General features: G+C 37.8%; 1 protein-coding gene across 1 annotated transcript in view; it reads left to right on the forward strand.

Moving 5' to 3' along the window:
* The first annotated feature begins 1615 nt into the window (after positions 1-1615).
* NYAP2 (neuronal tyrosine-phosphorylated phosphoinositide-3-kinase adaptor 2) overlaps positions 1616-19817 on the forward strand; it is a 271888-nt gene continuing 253686 nt past the window's right edge. Inside the window, 2 exon segments of the mRNA XM_027514895.1 lie at positions 1616-2242; positions 11229-11466. Coding sequence (XP_027370696.1) covers positions 11246-11466 — 221 coding nt within the window. The 5' untranslated portion in view covers positions 1616-2242; positions 11229-11245.

The following is a 19817-nucleotide window of genomic DNA, read 5'->3' on the forward strand; positions in this document are numbered from 1 at the left end:
TGAAAACTGAAAGTCTTATAGTAATGTAGTGTGCTGATTTCATTTTCCTGCAGATACTCACAAGTTTAAAATTGTAAAATAATACCACAGTCCCAGATAGCATTTAAAAATCGAGAAGGTGAACTTACGTTTATTACTTTTCGTGGCCTGTTGATATATGAAAAATTACATTCAGAACACATTTTTCTAAGAAATTAGTTATGAATTTATGTTTAGGTTAACCGTTGAGAAAAATCAGCTTTTGAGTGAAGGTAATTTACAAAGAATTATTAGAAAAGAATGTGAAGAGAAAAATTCTAGAAGTCACTATTGAATAATAAACTAATTTTCTCTTTTAAAATTTATATTTTAGCTGGAATGAAGCAGAAACTTTTTGCCTACTGTTACTTTTACCATAGAAGGAACTTATATGTTAAATCATTTACATTTTACTTTGTTACAGTTTTTACTCTGAGGAAAAGCACATTAGATAAAAATTTAGGACTTGATATATATACATATATATGTAGATATATGGGTGTTTGTGTGTGTATCTGTGTCTGTTTATATAGATTGTATTATATAACACGATATATATGAATATATTCAGTAAGATATTAAGACATGTGTTAGGGGAGTTGTCAGCATATGTAGGAAACAGGATTACTTTACATAATTTCCACAGTGATTCTATAGGAGTTAATGACACACATGCCGTGGTTAATTCACATCTTATTTTTGTTAAAAAGTAAATAAACAACGTGCACTCCAAGTGAGATCTTTATTCCACATAGGCATGTGCCATGCATGTTCTTTCTAACTGGGCTAGTTTTTTTCTCATGCCATGGGAGCAGGTGGCATGAAGCTGTTTTGATGAGGTTAAAAGGCTCCTCCCCTCTTTCCCCAAGCAGCAGCCTGAAGAACGTCAGCAGTAATTGTGTGCCTGGCTCTGCTGTGCAGAGAAAGGGTGGAGGCAAAATTGATATCAAATAAGGGTATCAAACTGAGATCTGAATGTTCCGTTTAAGTTGTTGCTCATTTTCATTAGCTATGCCAGGGGTGCGAAGCTTATGACTTAAACATCCTTGGGAGTAAGAACAGTTATTTTTGATGGATTCATATTTCTCTTCTCCATAAAGACTGAATTAGTGTTGTAGTGGCTATAAATGAAGGGGTTTCTTTATCCTCTTCTCATTTTATTATTTACTAATCAGACTTCAGCTCAGATAGATGAAAGAGAGAGGCTCTGTTGCCTAGATGTGAGGCCTTTAATGAGGATGAGAGACCCCAGGGAGCCGAAATCTGAAGTAGAACGATGCTGCTTTTGGGTTTCTTGTCATTTCTTCAGTTGCTTCGCCTCCCTTTTCCAATGGGCCTAGTGAGCAGGAACTATCCAAGGTGCTAGAACGCTGGCAGCTTTGCCGTTCAATGCAGACGGATTGCAGAAACAGAGAAGAAAGATTACTGCTTATTTCAGAAGGTAGGTTCTTTGTTTCAGAATCCCTGATTAATCAGCAGCAGCATCAACAGACTAAGGCAGCTGGAGAGGAGAGAGAGAGAAGCAGGAAGGGAGGGAGTCAGGGGCAGGGAGGGAGGGGAGAGAGAGAATGAGAGAGAGAGGGCTGGTTGTCACGGGGGAGGGACGATGCCACAAGCTAGGCTGCTCCAAACCTTCTGTATGTAAGTGGCAATGAGAAAGAGCATCTTTTTGGCTGAAAGGAGACATGTAGAAAGGATGTTTCTGATTTTTTGTTTTCATTTATTTTTGCCTTCACAGAATATAATCAAATGAGGCACCTTAGCCAGCCTGGGTGATTGCTTCGAGTCTTATAATCATCTGTGTAGCAAAGTGGGTAAAATTATTCAATTTCTTCCTGCTGGACCTGGAAGGCGAGAGGCTGTGTGTTCATCCCCACCCATTAGCTATGCCCTCTTTTCTCTGAATGTCGATTTAAGGAAGCAAGCACCTGTCTTCTGCCACTGAATCTTCCTAGCAAACTTTAAAGGCCATTTTATCTGATAGAAAGAACATCAAGAATGCTCTGATCTCTAGTGATGAAGAATCTGGGAGTGGACACTTTTCCCATCCAGATCCAATGCACTTTAATTGAAGAAAAACTGAGCTGAACTACAAGTCTATTTCCTATGGTGCTGGATGACTCCTACAGAACTGCCCTGAGATCAGCCGCGAGAGAGGGCTCTGACAGACACAAGTCACCTTCTGAATATTGCACTTAGCTGTCCCTGGGGACTTAAAATTTTGGTATGTATCTCATTTTTCAGATTCTCTAAGCATGCTAATTGAATCCAGCACTAAATAATCAAGCAATCTGGTTATAAGATGGAATGATTTTAGCTGGGGATACTTAATGCTGAAGTTTGCATGTCTTATTAGCTGGAGCAGAAAGAAAGCCACAGCAAAGGCATCCAAGGCTTTAATGAGCCTCAGGCTATTCTGTACCCTCTTAGCCACTTAGTTATATTACCGCAGAAATGGTTAAACCAGATCTTCATTGGTAAAATAAGCCATGTTGAATTATTAAAAGCATTGAAAATATTTTCCAGGGTATTAATTGGCATTCATGTGGTGCATGCTAGCTATTTATCTGCTATTTCATACCATAAATATTTTACAACCATGTCTTAGCACATTTGTTTCAGCCCAGTTTTGTGTTCTCAAGAAAGAAAAAAGAAAGAAAAGGCACAGAACCAAAACATAAAAATCCAAACTATCAGAATAGAGCAAAGCTGAAACTGCTTTTTCCTAACTGATAAGACATAAATTTCTTTGAGAAATATATATTTTAGGACCAATCAATACCAGGAAGATTTCACTAGCCTCATCACAATAAATATTTGAGAACTTTAGGTGGACCCGTTTTACTTGGGACACATACTTATTTTGTTGGGGTGTCTCCATTCTAATTCTTCCAACTACTGGCAAATTTTAAATACAAGAAATGCAGATATTCCCTATCTGGAAGAACTAGTACATGAAATAATATTGTTCATTGTCGTTAGGAAATCTTAAAGTTGTTTCAGTACCAAGAACTGGAATGTTATTCTAAATATAGTTCAAAAATAAGAGAACTCAAGAGAAGAGCTTCCACGATGTAGTTCTGGTCATTTTAACACGCAACAATTTCTTACTGAGTAGTGTGGATTAATGACTGTAGAACACAAGTGGAAATTAACTTCTCTCTTAATAATTCACGCTTCAGACAATGCTTCAACTTATTTTGTAGATAGTCAAGTGGTAAACAAATTAACATGAGAACATGTGAGCCACAAATGACAAAATTATTTCATTTTTCTGTGGAAAGTGCAACATGTTTGCCAACTCAGCAAAGGAGGGGACTCTGTGAAAGACATTACCGATTTAGAAAATCAGTGAATGCAGACCTGAGGGGGAAAAAATACTACAACTTCACAAGGAACTGCAGAGAAGCCCAAGGACTCGGAGCATTAGTAAAGTTTAGAAAGAGAAGTGTAAAAATCCTGGAGACAGGAAGGTTGGCTATTGTTTTTTTTTTTTTTTTAAAGTAAGTCATAGCCTTCCAACCCAATTAGATGATTTCTATTGTTGCTCCAGTCAGCAATTTATTATACTGACTATATCTAGTTTGCAAATACTGCCTTGTAAGTGTCTGGAAACATCTGGCCAAAGGCTCCAAAAAGTACCTCAGCCACTGACATTTTGAGTGAGTCCCTAATATTAGTGAAATGTGCAGTCTTTTTAGAACATAGGCAAATAGTTCCATGACAGCCTGAAAGTTGGGGTGGGAGTGGATATCTGATTTACAATGCTTCTACGCTAACGTGATCAATGCCCGTGTTAACCATTTTGGGAAGAGAGATAGTAGAGAAAAACTCACTACAAAGTAATCTGCTTTCTGAGGAAAAAAAAAAAAAGCAATCACTGTCTTTGTAGTCACTTCAACAAGCTCTCTTGGTTTTAACTCTAACATTTCCCATTTTGGGCAGAACAGCTGCATTTTGATGACAGTGGAATGAAAAATTAAGCGTGACCATTCGTGGGGTGGAGAGCAGGATTTCAAGCATAATCAAAGTGAAATTATAGGACTTATTTTTACACATTATAAGATTTGATCAGAAAAATAATTTTGACATGGTTTGCATGGGTTGTGGAGTGGAACCAGGCAATCTAGTCTGTTGATTTGGTCCTCCGTGAAGTCAGCAAATTTGATATTAATTTGCATATGTATTTTACATATGTATGTGAAGCCTGATTATTTAAATACCTATTTTTTCAAATTGATGTGAGTACATGCAAAAAATGTAAAAGATCTTTTTCTCCTGATGAACAAAAAATATAGTCAAAATTGCCATGAGAAACTTTTTTATTTGGATGAATAGATACTACTGGACAAAATAAGATTCTCTGTCTCAGAGAAGATGCAATGATTGGTGTGGGAGGGAAAATCAAATTGTAATAAGCCAAAATCAAATAGCTTCCTTACAGTGTTGAGACAGGTGTGGTTTGAAAACCTAAGAAACAAATAAGGGGTGGGGACTAGAAAAGTTTCCCATATGCATATAAAGTGAAAACTATTAACATGAAATCAAAGCAAAGTGTCTCAGGTTTCCACCATGAAACTTATCCCCTTCTACGTATTTTGTTTTTCTCAAATAACATAATAGCACAAAATAAACTTTATCTTATTCTGGCTGTAACATCATATGGAGTTAAATGTGACCTAAAATTTAAGACATTTCTTACAGAACTTTAAGACTGGGGAGCAGTTCCCTCCCACACACATGTTTTTGATTCTACTACCCCTCAGTGTATGTGGAAAATATCTGGATAGGTAGAGTTTTCACAACTTTATGTCTTGGAAAATCAAGGTTTTAAATGGAGCACAGCTCCGTTTCAGAAATTCTGAGTAAACACCACAAGAAAGGAAAAAAGAAGCAGTCCTCCTAAGGGCCAGAGGACTAATTCACTGAGAGGATGCTGGTACGCTAGACCTCTGCTTTGGGTAAATGGTAATAAACGGCTCATAGGACGATTCTGCCGGAGAAGTCAGTGTACATGTCCACTGGAGCCATTTCTTACGGAGTCAGAGTGGTTGATGTCAAAATGCATGAAATTACACTACAGGAGGAATCTGTTCTGACTTTTAAGAAAAGAAAAATTATTTTACGTGTATGAGAAGATGGCATACCTGATATTTATCTGACTCTTTTGGTGTATCTTAAAAAAAAAAAAAAAGCCTATAGTTAATCAAAAGCCCTCTAGACTATGGGGGAACCCAACCTTGACACCATTTTTTACAGCCACATTAAATATCCTCTTATATGGCTTCAAAATTTCAGCCATATAAGATTTGTTTCTTAATTTACAAAGGGAATAGCTCATGTGAATGTATTAATATGATCTTAGCTAAAGTTTTTGCATGTACTTGCTTCTCAAAAATAGGCTTCCATTTTTTTTTTGGCTTGAACACTTAAATTCATAAAGTGTCTCATCTTGTTGGATTCCTTGGATGCAAGCAGTGGCTACAGAAAGAGAAAGGAACATTTTAAAATGTTTCCATGTACTGTGTTTGAATAGCCGTATGTATATTTTCTGCTCTGTTTATGTATGTAATGGATAGTTTCATTTCAGTGGAGATATTTGTAAAGAAATGTAATGTTACTTTCAGTTCTAGGCTCAACATTAGTAAGGTCAAGTGATGATGTTAAAAGAAAATAAAGAAATGATTAATTTGATGAAAAGATAAAATGTTTAATGGCATAAATATGACCTGAATCCCACCTGGTGCCTCTTAGCTGAGTAAAGTGAAATTTCAAATTCTGATAAGTATCACAATACTATACAAAGTAATTTTTACAAAGGGTGTGGTCAATAGGAAATGACAAAAGTTAAAGAATAAAATAAAAGAAAGCTGAGCAATTAACCATTCAGTTTTATTTAATCCAACTTCTGTAGCTCGTTATTAGAATGGGCTGATTCTAAATACAGTGATCCAAAAATTGAATAAAAAGAGTGCCTTATAAATGAAGAATACAGCAGTACAAGAAAGGCATAAAGTGAATGCTTGAAGTTGTCTGTGGTTTGTATGGGAATTCTGATCTCCATTATTTTAGATGCTTTCCCAGAAGAGTCCCTGACACAAATTTTGAATATTGACCACAACTTCCGAGAAAAAGAACATATACAAAAAAAATCTTGAGCTATTCGAATCAATGTTCTGCATTCCAAAGAAAACATATCTGCTTTGTGGGTGGACACCATGGATGCCAGCTTTCAACCACTGCGGAGGGGGGTAGGGTGCTAAAATTTCTAATTGGTTTTGAGCAAAAATGGCTGAAGACACATATTTCAAATAAAAGAGATGCCTGGGGAAATGCAAACTTTCCGTTCAATTTCACAGGCTCTGTTAAAATATGCTAGGCAATGGTTTTGATCTACTGACTGATGTAGACTCATTAATTAATTAGTTGCAATACGGCTAAAGATGCTTCTGAAGGAAGTTGCCTGTTTGCTTCTTAACTATTTTCTTTTATGATGCCAACTTTAGGAATTAGGTGCTCAAAACAAGCCTTCATAAAATGTTTGCATATAGGATTGCCCTTCAAGGGCTAGAACTGAACTTGATTTAAATCCAACAATCAAAACACAGTCAAATTTTTAGTGATAACAAATATATCTGATTAAATATCTGTCTTAGCCATGAATACACATTTCTGAAAGGCTGATTTAAGATCACACTTGTCTGTGGGTTCTCCCTACATGGGAATGGTAGCAGTTGTAAAGAGGTAGACACTTAATATGATTCACTTTTCTTAGGTGAGGCCATGAATCTGTTCATTCATAGTCCAGTTTTCTGAGAAATACCGCTGGGCTTGTATGGGTGGCGTCTAAGTGTTTGCAAGATGGGATACATGTCTTGGTTCATATTCCCCAAAGCCTTTATTTTCTAGATGTGAAAAATGGGTGTGCGTGGGTGCTCAGCTGTGTTGGACTCTCTGTGAACCTGTGGACTCTAGTCTGCCAGGCTCCTCAGTCCATGGGATTTTCCTGGCAAGATAGTGGACTGGGTTGTCATTTCCTTCTCCAGGGGATCTTCCCAACCCAGGGATTTTACCTGTGTTTCCTGTACATCCTGCATTGCAGGTGGATTCTTTACCTGCTGAGCCATCAGGGAAGGAGCAGAATGGATAAGTACTTTTAAATGCTTTTGGTTAGTGAGCAAATCTATTAACCCTTTTCATGGCCTCTATTTGCATACTTTTGATTAAGGAAGTTGAACATTAAGCATTCTATTCTATTATGTTTCAAGTAAAACTATATTTATAGAAGAATTATTATAAAACCTTATCTTCACCACAGTTGAAAATTGTGAGAATCATCTAATGTTAATGACTAATAAATTTGGTCCCATATTGGGCATGCATTTTTAACTGAATCCTCACAATAGTGTAAGGAGGTAAATAATGATTTTTTAAATGTGGAGACTGAAACTTAAAGAGGTTAATTAACTTGCACAAAGTCATAGATCTAGGAGTGCTTTAGTTTAGGACTTTTAGGCTGTTGTGGTCAACAACTCCACTATATGTCCTTCAAGACTGACACCATTTCTCTCTACATTACAAACTACATTTTACACGTAGACAAAAAGGCAAAAGGGCTTCCCAGGTGGCCCTACTGGCAAATAATTCACCTGCCAATGCAGGAGACACAAGAGACATGGGCTCGATCCCTGGGTTGGGAAGATCCCCTGGAGAAGGAAATGGCAACTCATTCCAGTATTTTTGCCTGGAAAATTCCATGGGCAGAGGAGCCTGGTGGGCTATAGTCCATGGGGCCTCAAAGAGTCAGACATGATAGAACACTTAGCACTAAAAAGGCAAAAAAAGTATGATACTTAAATAGTGATACAGCCCGTCTATTTTTTTTACTTTTACTTTTGAAGACTACATATAACCATTGAAAAGTGTTCATCATCAAAAATGCTGACCATCACCACGACAAACTAGTGAATGCCAACACTGCCAAGTGAATTAGTGCCCTTGTCACACTGCATTGCAATTACTTACTTATTGTGTTCTTTCACTGCTGAATGAATGTCTAAAGGGATACAATTTTGCCTTTATCACTGCCTAATGCATTATATTGGAAAGGCGATGGCACCCCATTCTAGTACTCTTGCCTGGAAAATCCCATGGACAGAGGATCCTGGTAGGCTGCAGTCTGTGGGGTCGCGAAGAGCCAGACACGACTGAGCGACTTCACTTTCTCTTTTCACCCTCATGCATTGAAGAAGTAAATGGCAACCCACTCCAGTGTTCTTGCCTGGAGAATCCCAGGGACAGGGGAGCCTGGTGGGCTGCTGTCTATGGGGTCACACAGAGTTGGACACGACTGAAGTGACTTAGCAGCAGCAGCAATGCATGATATGGAGCTTCCTAGGTGGCGCTAGTGGTAAAGAACTTGCCTGCCGATGCAGGAGATGCAAGAGATGTGGGTTTGGGTCAGGAAGATCCCCTGGAGGAGGGCATGGCAACCCACTCTAGTATTCTTATCTGGAGAATCCCATGGACAGAGGAGCCTGGTGAGCTACCGTCCATAGCGTTTCACAGAGTTGGACGCGACTGAAGCAACTTAGCACGCGGCACAGTGTATAACATGTGCTCAAGAAATACTTGAATAAATGAATGATTGTAGAAACAAATATCCTCTAGAACTGGATGACTCAAGCATGTTCACCAACATCCAGTTTTCATTGCTCTGAAGTGTTACTAGATTTCTCAGTTGATTTTCATCCCCCAAATTTTCATCTCAATTAAAAAACACCTTATAATAGGACTCTCCACAGTACACATATTTTACTATGTTATTATTTAATATTTTCTCAAAATAAACAAATTTGAACTCTAACCAAGTTGAAAGGCCACTTAGGGAGATAATTAATTTTCAGAGGTGCACAATTAATCTGGTTAATGTTTGGAATATATAACTCCATAAAGAATCGCAAGTGTCATCTGGATGGAGAGGAAAACTTAAGGGAAGAAATAAAAATCTTTGGATAATGCCTTACACGATGGGAAATAGACAGTTTTGCTCCAGGGCAGAGTAGGAGTGATCATCTTCCACCCTGAGGCATTCTCTCTAGAATCCTCGTAATACTGACTTGGCTTGCTTAGCTATGGTAAAAATAATTGCCATGAAGCTGTGCAGATCTTTTTTTATCGAAGCATACCTCTTGCTGAAATCCTTGGTAGAAGTGATTTCCCAATAATACTAATGCTTTAGCTCTTTGAGTATCATGTTGCATCCCCTCCCCCACAAATTACAATCATTCATAGCAGAATTTTTTTATTCCTATGTATGTTCACCACTTCTGATAGGATGATAATGAAATACAATTTGTCACATTAGGTGGTTGCAATTAAAAGTCCATTTCATTTACCAACCCATTACGGCTTAAAAGCAAATTAAAAATAAGAAAACAAGATAACAGAAAACCATGAGTGGAAGAACAATTCATTGATCCTCTGGTTTCAACAATTTCTTACATGTTGAAGAATAAATCCTTAAATTTAGAGTGGGCTTCAAGTAACGTATGGATTGACTGGCAGCTGAAATGCTAATAAATTCTGATAAGAAGTGAAGTTTCCATAGCTACGATCCAGGTTATGAAACATGATTATTCTTGTAAAAAAATCACAATGGAAATAATTTGAAATGGTAAAAATGAAGGTCTAGGACTTCTACCTTAAAAAGCTCAGCGGATATTTAAAAAAAAATCTTTCTGAGACTGTTGAAGAAAGTAAAAGATGTAAAGGTGATTTATAATTTTTAAATTTGCCAACATTTTCTTTGCTATTAGCAAAGATTTGCTTTACCACGATGAATATGCAACTGAGGACAGTAAGCATTATTAAGCTATAAGTGTAAAACATTTATTCTACATGTAATTAATTAAAATTCAGTTCTATTTTGATTGATACAAACACAATTTCTCTATCCTCTGGCTTCATTTATTTCTATGATTCTTTGGATACTTTTACTTCAAGCCATGCTGATTTCTATAGCCTGCTGGCTATCTATCTACCCATTCATCTATATATATATTTTTTACATGATTGTTCCTGTCAATAATATCAACAAGCTTTATTATGTATACACTTATTATTGTTGAACTCTGTGTGAAATTCTCTATAGTCATCACCTCCCATAATCTTCATATCAGTAGGAGCTAAGCATTATTATTTCCATCATTTTATAGGTGAGTTTGTAAAGTCCTATGTTTTTGTTTTGATTTGATTTTGGCTTTCAGAGTTCCTTTCTGTGGCTCAGGTTTTTAATCCTTCAAGTAGTAAGGATAATCAAAATTGCCATTGCTTGAATGACCAGAGTGGTAAGTATTAACATGGTTCTGGTGATCTATGGTTTTTGAGTTACAGTATGAAGCCATTTTGGAGAATAATGGAGGACCACAAAGAGATTATTTCTAAGCCAATTTATATTAGAAAAGTGCATTTCCTTGATAACTGCTCTATTTTGCATGAATTGTTCAGATTCATAAGTCTTAACTTTAAATTGCAAGGAAAGCATACAATGAGAAAGTTCATTTCAAATTGTTACATTATTTTATTTGAAACTGAACAGAAAAGTTGTTATGGTGTTCAAAAAAGAAATAGAGCTTGGCTCTAATGTAGCTTATTGGCATATGAACACATTTTTGAGAAACAAAATCATGGCTGTTTACACAGTGTGGTGTATGCATGCTCAGTCGTGTCTGACCCTCTGCTACCCCATGGACTGTAGTTCACCAGACTATTCTGTCCATGGGATTTCCCAGGCAAGAATACCAGAGTGGGTTGCCATTTCCTTCTCTAGGGGATCTTCCTAACCCATGGATCGAACCTGCATCTCCTGCATTGGCAGGAGGATTCTTTACCACTTGTGCTACCAGATAAGCCCATAAACTATGTTATTTTTCTCCCCAAATGTTTACACCTTCACATCACCCTTCAGTGCAAGAGCTTTGGCCATTGATTTGTTCATTTTGCCACTTTGAGGAAGTGTTTGCTACCCAGGCAAAATTCATTTAATATTTACTTTCAACATGCAACTGTGATTTCTAATGAGACATTTTCTCCAAGTCGATTCTACCATAGACACTGGAGTTTGGGGCTGATGAGACGTTAGGAGAATAAGCAACACCTTGCTTTTACCCGCATCTCTGATGAAAGTGAAATGTGCTCTCATCCCACAGGAAGTGTTCCTTTTCACATGAAATCCTCCAAGATGATGAGCTCCAATCCCGAGGAAGACCCTTTGGACACGTTTCTCCAGTACATTGAGGATATGGGGATGAAGGCCTACGATGGCTTGGTTATTCAGAATGCATCAGACATTGCTCGAGAGAACGATCGCTTGAGAAACGAGACAAACCTGGCCTACTTGAAAGAGAAGAATGAAAAACGCCGAAGACAGGAAGAAGCAATAAAACGGTAAGTATAAACAAAAGTGTCCTGAGTATTGTTCACTCCAGGGAGTCTGTGAGTCCTGCGAAGACTGTGATGTTGTCACCTGCTCAAGAAGGGGTTTGCCAAAGTTAGACTTGAAAAGACAAAGTGAAAATGTCTCCTCAACTGTAACAGAAAACAACCCACCTTAAGGACAGGACCCTTGCCTTAGTTAACAAAAGTTGTTTACTTCTGTGTTATGATTATGGAGGCACAGATAGGATGAGGAAAAAATTCAGTTTCAAGTAAAAGTTCATACTGAACGATCTCTTGATAAAAGCTTAAGGGAACACACACTTATTTAATGTTTAATGAAAAATCCTCATCTTTAAAGGTCTTTGTATCATCCTTATCTTATAACAGAGTTCATCTTTCTATGAAAAGACTTGTCAATGATTAGACTTTTGTGAGTTTCTGAAGTGGAAGCTTCAGTGTGCGGTCTCTATGCAGAGTTCTGTGGCTATGACATCTCTTACCTGGTACCAAGTGCCCCAGGTTTGTTCAAATGAAATGACTTTTGTGCTTCAAAATCTACCTGCTACATGCAAATGAGCCTCAATTGCAGCCTCCAAACTGAGGCTACATTTTCCAGTGTATTGAGATCAAAAGAAGGATACACAACTTTTGATTTTTCCAAAAAAATGTTCAGCATTTTCTGAGTGTATATATTGTAAGGGTACAAGTAAAAATGTGTGTTTGATGGAGTCCTATTTATTCAATGAAGTACATTTATTAAGGGCAAAGAGACAGAATTCAGGAAATTAATCCATCAATTGCCTGGATAACTGAATGGTAATAGTAAGCTGTCTTGATAGTTGTTGGATTTTTCATCTAATCTGAAATTAATCCTTTTGCTTACTCTCTGTGAACACTATAATATGAAGGAAAAGAAAATATTCTTTTAAGGTGGACTATTCATTCTTATGAGCTTCCCTGGTGGCTCAGGTGGTAAAGAATCTGCCTTCAGTGCAAGAAACTGGGTTCAATCCCTGGGTCAGGAAAATCCCATGGCGAAGGAAATGTCTACCCATTTCATTACTCTTGCCTGGAGAATTCCAGGGACAGAGGAGCCTGGCAGGCTACAGTCCATCGTGTCACAAAGAGTTGGACATGACTGAGTCACACACACACACCCACACACACACACACACATTCATTCTTATAAAGAAGCAAAGTAAGGATGCACTACTCCAGTCATTTAATGATTGATGAGGAAGAAGAGGCAGAGAAACAGGGAGAGAGATTTGGAATCAAACATATAGAAAGAACTTTTATAGAGGATCATTGTGAAAGAGTGCAATCTTTTTCTCTGGACTATTAAAATGGAAATCCATTCTATTACTAAATATACAAATATTTATAAAATTGCTTCATAAACATGTTAATAATTGCATATGATTTTTGTAAGATGTTATTTATTTCTACCCAGTTTTAGTTCAGAGAAGGCAATGGCACCCCACTCCAGTACTCTTGCCTGGAAAATCCCATGGACGGAGGAGCCTGGTAGGCTGCAGTCCATGGAGTTGCTAAGAGTCGGACACGACTGAGCGACTTCACTTTCACTTTTCACTTTCCTGCACTGGAGAAGGCAATGGCACCCCACTCCAGTACTTTTGCCTAGAAAATCCCATGGATGGAGGAGCCTGGTGGGCTGCAATCCATGGGGTCGCTAGAGTCGGACATGACTGAGCGACTTCACTTTCACTTTTCACTTTCCTGCACTGGAGAAGGAAATGGCAACCCACTCCAGTGTTCTTGCCTGGAGAATCCCAGGGACGGGGGAGCCTAGTGGGCTGCCGTCTATGGGTTTGCACAGAGTCAGACACTACTGAGGTGACTCAGTTTAGTTGACATCACAGGCTCCTTTCTTACAATAAATTTTTTTCTGCAAAGTACCTCTGATTTGCATATACCTCTGTATATGCAAAGTACATATACGAACTTCTATATGTATATGAACATTTTAAATTATTTCTGTGAGTTTAACATTTCTGAAACTCAAAAAAGAAAACTCATGATTTTTAAAATAACTTCATATATAAAATCTAAAGTTTTCCAATTTTGCCATTAAAACTCATAAATTCATTATTTTCTCTAAGCATAGGGACAGAATTATTTGCTTAATTGTTCTGTTAGACTACACAGAGCACCCACAGTGTGCTTATCACTGTACTATTAGATTCTGTGTTTCATCAACAACCTTCAGAAAGTTTCTATCTAAAGATCTAAGACAGCGAAAATGACTCATTCTTAGGTGGTAAAGTGTTCAAAGAGGCATAATTCCAAGAAGTCTATAGTTCAGGGAACAGGGACAGGAATTTAGGTAAGTGACTGTGCAGTTCTTAGAACAGAATCTTAAGCCAAATTATTGCTCAATAATTACTGGGTCGAAAAGTTCGTATGGGTTTTTCCATAATGTCTTATGGAAAAAACCCCAATGCAGTTTTTGGGCCATCCCAATAACTTGCTGCCAAATATATTCATTGATTGGTAAAATATTTATTGGAATCTTACTGAATGCCAGGAAATGTTCTAGGCTTTTATGTGTGCGTGCTAAGTCACTTCAGTCATTTCTGACTCTTTGTGACTCCATCGACTGAAGCCCACCAGACTCCTCTGTCTATGGGATTCTCCAGGCAAAAATACTGGAGTGGGTTGCCGTGACTTTCTCCAGGGGGTCTTCCCAACCCAGTGATCGAACCTGCATCTCTTACGTCTCCTGAATTGACAGGCAGATTCTTTACTACAGGCGCCACCTGGGAAGCCCTAAGCTTTTGTGAAATGTCAATAAACAGAACAAAGTTCCTGGTTATAAAAGACTACATTCTGAAAGGAGGGTAAAGGAGAGGCAACATGAAAGATATGTTTAAATAAATGTATACGACAGGTGGTAACAGTTTTTCACACTGTAAAACAAGCCAAGATGAGGAAGATAAGAATAGACTCCAGGGAAGAACTCTGAGATCCTGCAACATCTGAGCAGGAGTATGAGACATTGGGAGCCTGTTGCTGGAGCAATGAACCACATATGGCTATCTATGGGAAGAGGATTCTGGGCAGAGAAAACAGTTTGGTGTGTTCCAAGGGTAAGGTGTCCTGTTGTGACCGAGCAAATACTGAGGTTGGGGGACAAGTTCAGACTGGTAGTGGACCATCAGGTAATACAAAGCCTTATAAACACTTACGTTTTACTCTGATGGAAGAAAGACTACAGATTTTTGCGCATAGGTATGATGTGCTCTAACTGATCATCCCACAGTGATTACTATGGTTTCCATGGGTTGAATAGATGGATGGGGTATACCTGGATGCAGGGAATTCAGAGAGAAAGTTTTGCAGTGATTCATGTGAGAGATGGTGGTAGTTTGGAGTAGGGTGATACTAGCAGAGGTGGTATAAAATACTAAGATTATGGGCTCCATTAGAACTTTCTAACTGATGAGATGTAGAAATAGAATAAAAGAAAGGAACTGAAGATGATTCTCAAGTGTGTTTTGCTGGTGTTCTGGGTTCTGTTGCTATGTGTTGGTTTTATCTGAGACAACTAGAAGAATGATGCTTACACTTAATGAAATGCTGAAGATTTGAAGACAAGTTTAGGTTGAATGGTGGAGGAATGGGAGTTCAGCTTTCATCGCCAATGTTGGGAGTCCTTTTACATATTCAAAGGGAGAATTCTGGGTGGGCAATTGGATCCAGGATTCATGGTAGAGATCAAAGTTGGGGATGTTAATATGAGAGTCATAGATATTGCAGTCAAGAGTCTAGTTAAGAAGCCCTAGGACCTAAAATTAGATAGAAAGAATAAAAGCAACCAGGACAGTTCCTTGGAGCATATATTTGCTTACATAACAGGAACAGTAGAAGAATCCAGTAAGAAGAGGTAGTGAGATAAGAGAACCACCAAAGTGGGTGTTGCATCAGAGTGAAACTACAAAAGGGATTAAAGAACAGAGATTTTACTGGTGCGTCAAATATATTGAAGCCTGAGGATTGAACAATGCTTTTTACCACATTGGTGTTGACAAGAAAAGTTTTGCTGGCAGTCTGGGGACAAAACCCAGTGGTGTTATGTTCATGAGAGGATAGAAAAAGAGGAATTGAAACAAGGAAGAAAATGTGTGCGTGTTAATCGCTCAGCCATGTCCAATTTTGTAACCCCATGAACTGTAGTCCTCCAGGTTCCTCTGTCCATGGGATTCTCCAAGCAAGAATACTGGAGTGGCTGACCCAGGGATCGAAGCCAGGTCGCCCACACTTAAGGAAGAAAATAATAGAAAATTATTGTAGGGATTTTTGAGGTTAAATAAAATTCACACATATGGAGAGTAGTTGAAGGAGGAAGAGAAGTTTATGGTGTTCTGTTTTCCTGTTTTTTTTTTTTCCTTTAAGAAGAGAGAAAGCTAGTTTCTTTGAAATGCTGATATAAATGATTACAATAGAAAGGGAAATGTTAATGACTTGGGAGAGGGAAGGAAAAATTACTGTGATTATGTCCTTGAGTAGGTGGGAAGGGATGGGATCTCAAGTGTTTCAGATTGGAGCACAGACTGCTCAGCCGCAATGTATGGGTCACGGAACGATGAATGAACGGATGACTACTCCTGCGTGAAGCAGCCCCAAACCTGGCTCCTCACGCATCGTTTTATTATTGTACCGTAGCCGTCACACGTGCTAGGAATAGGAAGATGTAGTATGTCCCTTGCTATTAGTAACTCTTATCTACTCTGTCCTACACTCTTTCATCAAATATTTTCTGGAGTTCAAACTTAAAATGTAAATATTTTTGGAAGGAGCAAAACACTAGTAGAATCTCTTAAATTTGGAAACCTTTCAGATGACGTTCTTTTTTCATTTGTTTTGTTTTCTGTTGGAGTACAGTTGATTTACAATGTTTCAGGTCCTCAGCAAACTGATTAAGATATATATGCATGCATACTAAGCTGGTTCAGTCGTGTCTGACCCTTTGAGACCCCGTGGACTGCAGCCTGCTAGGCTCCTCTGTCAGTGGGATTCTCCAGGCAAGAATACTGGAGTGGGTTGTGAGAGCGTGAGAAGGCGTGCAAGGGTGTGCGAGGATCTTCCTGACCCAGGGATTGAAACTGCATCTCTCTTATGTCTCCTGCATTGGCAGGAAAGTTCTTTATCACTAGTGCCCCCTTATATACCTATATTAGGGGTATAATATAATATAATATATATATAATATTTATATATTACATATATATATAATATTCAGATTCTTTTCTATTTTAGGTTATCACAAGATATTGAGTGTATAGTGATATACTGTGATATACAGGAGGTCCTTGTTGTTTATCTATTTTATATATAATAGTGTATGCATTTTAATCCCAAATTCCTAATCTGAAATCTCCTCCTTTCCCCTTTGATAAGTATGTTTGTTTTCTACGTATGTGAGTTTATTTCTGTTTTGTAAATGAAGTTCATTGGTATCACTTTTTATATTCCATATATAAGCAATGTCATATAATATCTGTCTTTTTCTGCCTGATTTTCTTAGTATGATAGTCTCTAGGTCCATCCATATTGCTCAGATGGCTTTGTTTTATAAAAGCAGGGCTCATGAGAGTGTGCAGGAGATCTGGCTTCAATCCCTGGGTCGGGAAGATCCCCTGGGGAAGGAAAACCCACTCCAGTATTCTTGCCTGGAGAATTCCATAGACAGAGGAGCCTGGTGGGCTACAGTGCAGGGGGTTGCAAAGAGTTGGACACGACTGAGGGACTAACACACACACATGTGCAGTGTGAGGACATACATAGAAGTTTCTGGATAATGCAAAGGGAGGAACTAGAGAATCAAGAAAGGAGCCAGAAAAGTCATGACTGGGCAGGAGGAGGAGGTTCAAGGCCTCCTTGTCTTTGGGATGGGGTTCTCAAATTATTCCATCTCAGTATCTACTGAAATGTTCAAATTCAATTTATATTGTTTGTATGGGGACCAGTGTTCTGGGATTCTGACAATTAAAGGATATAATAAAATTTAAATATTATATAGAATATTCTCATAGTACATTTTTAGAGTTGCTTTAACTTTGTTAATAGGAAGTTCATTTTCGTGTGTGTGTGTGTTCTATTTTTTATTTTATTTTATTTTATTTTTAAACTTTACAATATTGTATTGGTTTTGCCATATATCAACATGAATCCGCCACAGGTTTACACGTGTTCCCCATCCTGAACCCTCCTCCCTCCTCCCTCCCTGTACCATCCCTCTGGGTCGTCCCAGTGCACCAGCCCCAATCGTATCGTGCATCCAGTATCGTGCATCGAACCTGGACTGGCGACTCGTTTCATATATGATATTATACATGTTTCAATGCCATTTTCCCAAATCATCCCACCCTCTCCCTCTCCCACAGAGTCCAAAAGACTGTTCTATATGTCAGTGTCTCTTTTGCTGTCTCGTATACAGGGTTATTGTTACCATCTTTCTAAATTCCATATATATGCGTTAGTATACTATATTGGTGTTTTTCTTTCTGACTGACTTCACTCTGTATAATAGGCTCCAGTTTCATCCACCTCATTAGAACTGATTCAAATGTATTCTTTTTAATGACTGAGTCTACAAGCAATAAATGCTGGAGAGGGTGTGGAGAAAAGGGAACCCTCTTACACTGTTGGTGGGAATGCAAACTAGTACAGCCACTATGGAGAACAGTGTGGAGATTCCTTTAAAAACTGGAAATAGAACTGCCTTATGACCCAGGAAGTTCATTTTTAAAATTTTTGAAAGCTCCTTAGCAAGATTCTGGTCACACAGGCATTTTGAGGTTGCAGAGATGGTGACCAAGGCAGAATGTCCATATCTAAATTTCACACATATTTAATACTTTTAACATGCAATTTATGTCATTGTATATAAGATTCAACGTGATATTAATGAACAGTCTAATCAATTAAAATTCTTTGTCATATCTGCTGAATGCTCGCTTTAATATATACTATGATTTAATGTAAATGCTGAAAATCTAAAGATGAGGCATGTTTGACCTTGAAAAGGCATTGATGATAATTCTCTGTGAAATATGCCAGTTGCAATTTCAGAAATGTGCAGACTGCCAGGGATTGCTTAAAAAATGGAAATAGGATTTCATGTGATTGACCTTCTAGATCACATATGTGCTGAAATGCCTTTTGTGTTGAAGCTGGGAAGCTTAAAACACTGAGCTCTTAGGAAAAAATCTCCTCATCACATTCTCAGTGTTCCAAGTCACTTGGGCTTTCTGAGCCCAATTACTTATTTTTAAACTAAGTTGAGCCCATTTTTTGCTACTAACTTCCTTATATTTTCACTTCCATTTCCCAAATGGGATTTCACTGAAAAGTCTTATTGGATAGAAAATTTTAAATAAATAAAAAGTGATACTCAGTACTTAATAGCTCCAAACAACATTTGGTGGGAAAGAGAGAGAAAGACTCAAAAGGTGAAAACCTAATGAATAATGAAAAAATATTTCAGTAGCTCATTATTTCTGCTATGTTAAAATTCTGATGGTTTTCTGCAGGCATTGTTAAATGAGATTTATTTTTTATTAAAAAAAAACTATCAGAAAACAAACATGCACAACCTATCATTTCAAACTAGTGAGATCACCTGAGATAGGTTAGAAAACCCTAGTTTGTTACACATGTAACACATGAAGAGAGGTGTTTAAGACACAAGGATAATAGATATATTGAACCATTGACACACATAGGCACTAGTTAGTAAGGGGAGGCAACTGACAAATGAGAACAGGCTGGTTACAGACAACATGTAAGGCAGTACTTATGTGTACCTATTAATATAAGATCTCCTTTGAAGATTCACTCTTTACCAGTAACATCAAGAAGAGCAATAAAAAGATCATTTGGTAAACCCAGTGATGCATGCTTAGGCTTGAGGCTCCTCTCTTCATGTGAATTTTTTCTATATGGATTCTGAAATTCATTCTTGCATTGTCTCATTTTACTATTAGTAAAATGATTAGTATTTTGAAAACAATATAAGACATATCCTTTATTTTAAAAAAGCTACTGGAAAATGTGTTCCCAGTACATATCTTTCTAAGTACGTTTTCTATTAAAGAAAGGGGTCGAATATTTTGTTCTAATAAAACAAATGCTACATTAGTGAAATTCCCCCTAACATTGCAAGTCTGGAAGACAGCTCTCGATTTTAGCAAAGTGGTTCTGACACCAAGGACTACTTAGGCTGATTAGGAATGTCTCTATTCCCTATGGATGCCCTCAAGGGATCTATATGAGGTTATATTTCCTCTTTAAAAGTGACAGACAGAAACAGAATTAGATTAGTTACAGCTCCTTTA

This window comes from Bos indicus x Bos taurus, chromosome 2 (assembly GCF_003369695.1).
Source record: "Bos indicus x Bos taurus breed Angus x Brahman F1 hybrid chromosome 2, Bos_hybrid_MaternalHap_v2.0, whole genome shotgun sequence".
In the NCBI taxonomy this organism is placed as follows: Eukaryota; Metazoa; Chordata; class Mammalia; order Artiodactyla; family Bovidae; genus Bos; species Bos indicus x Bos taurus.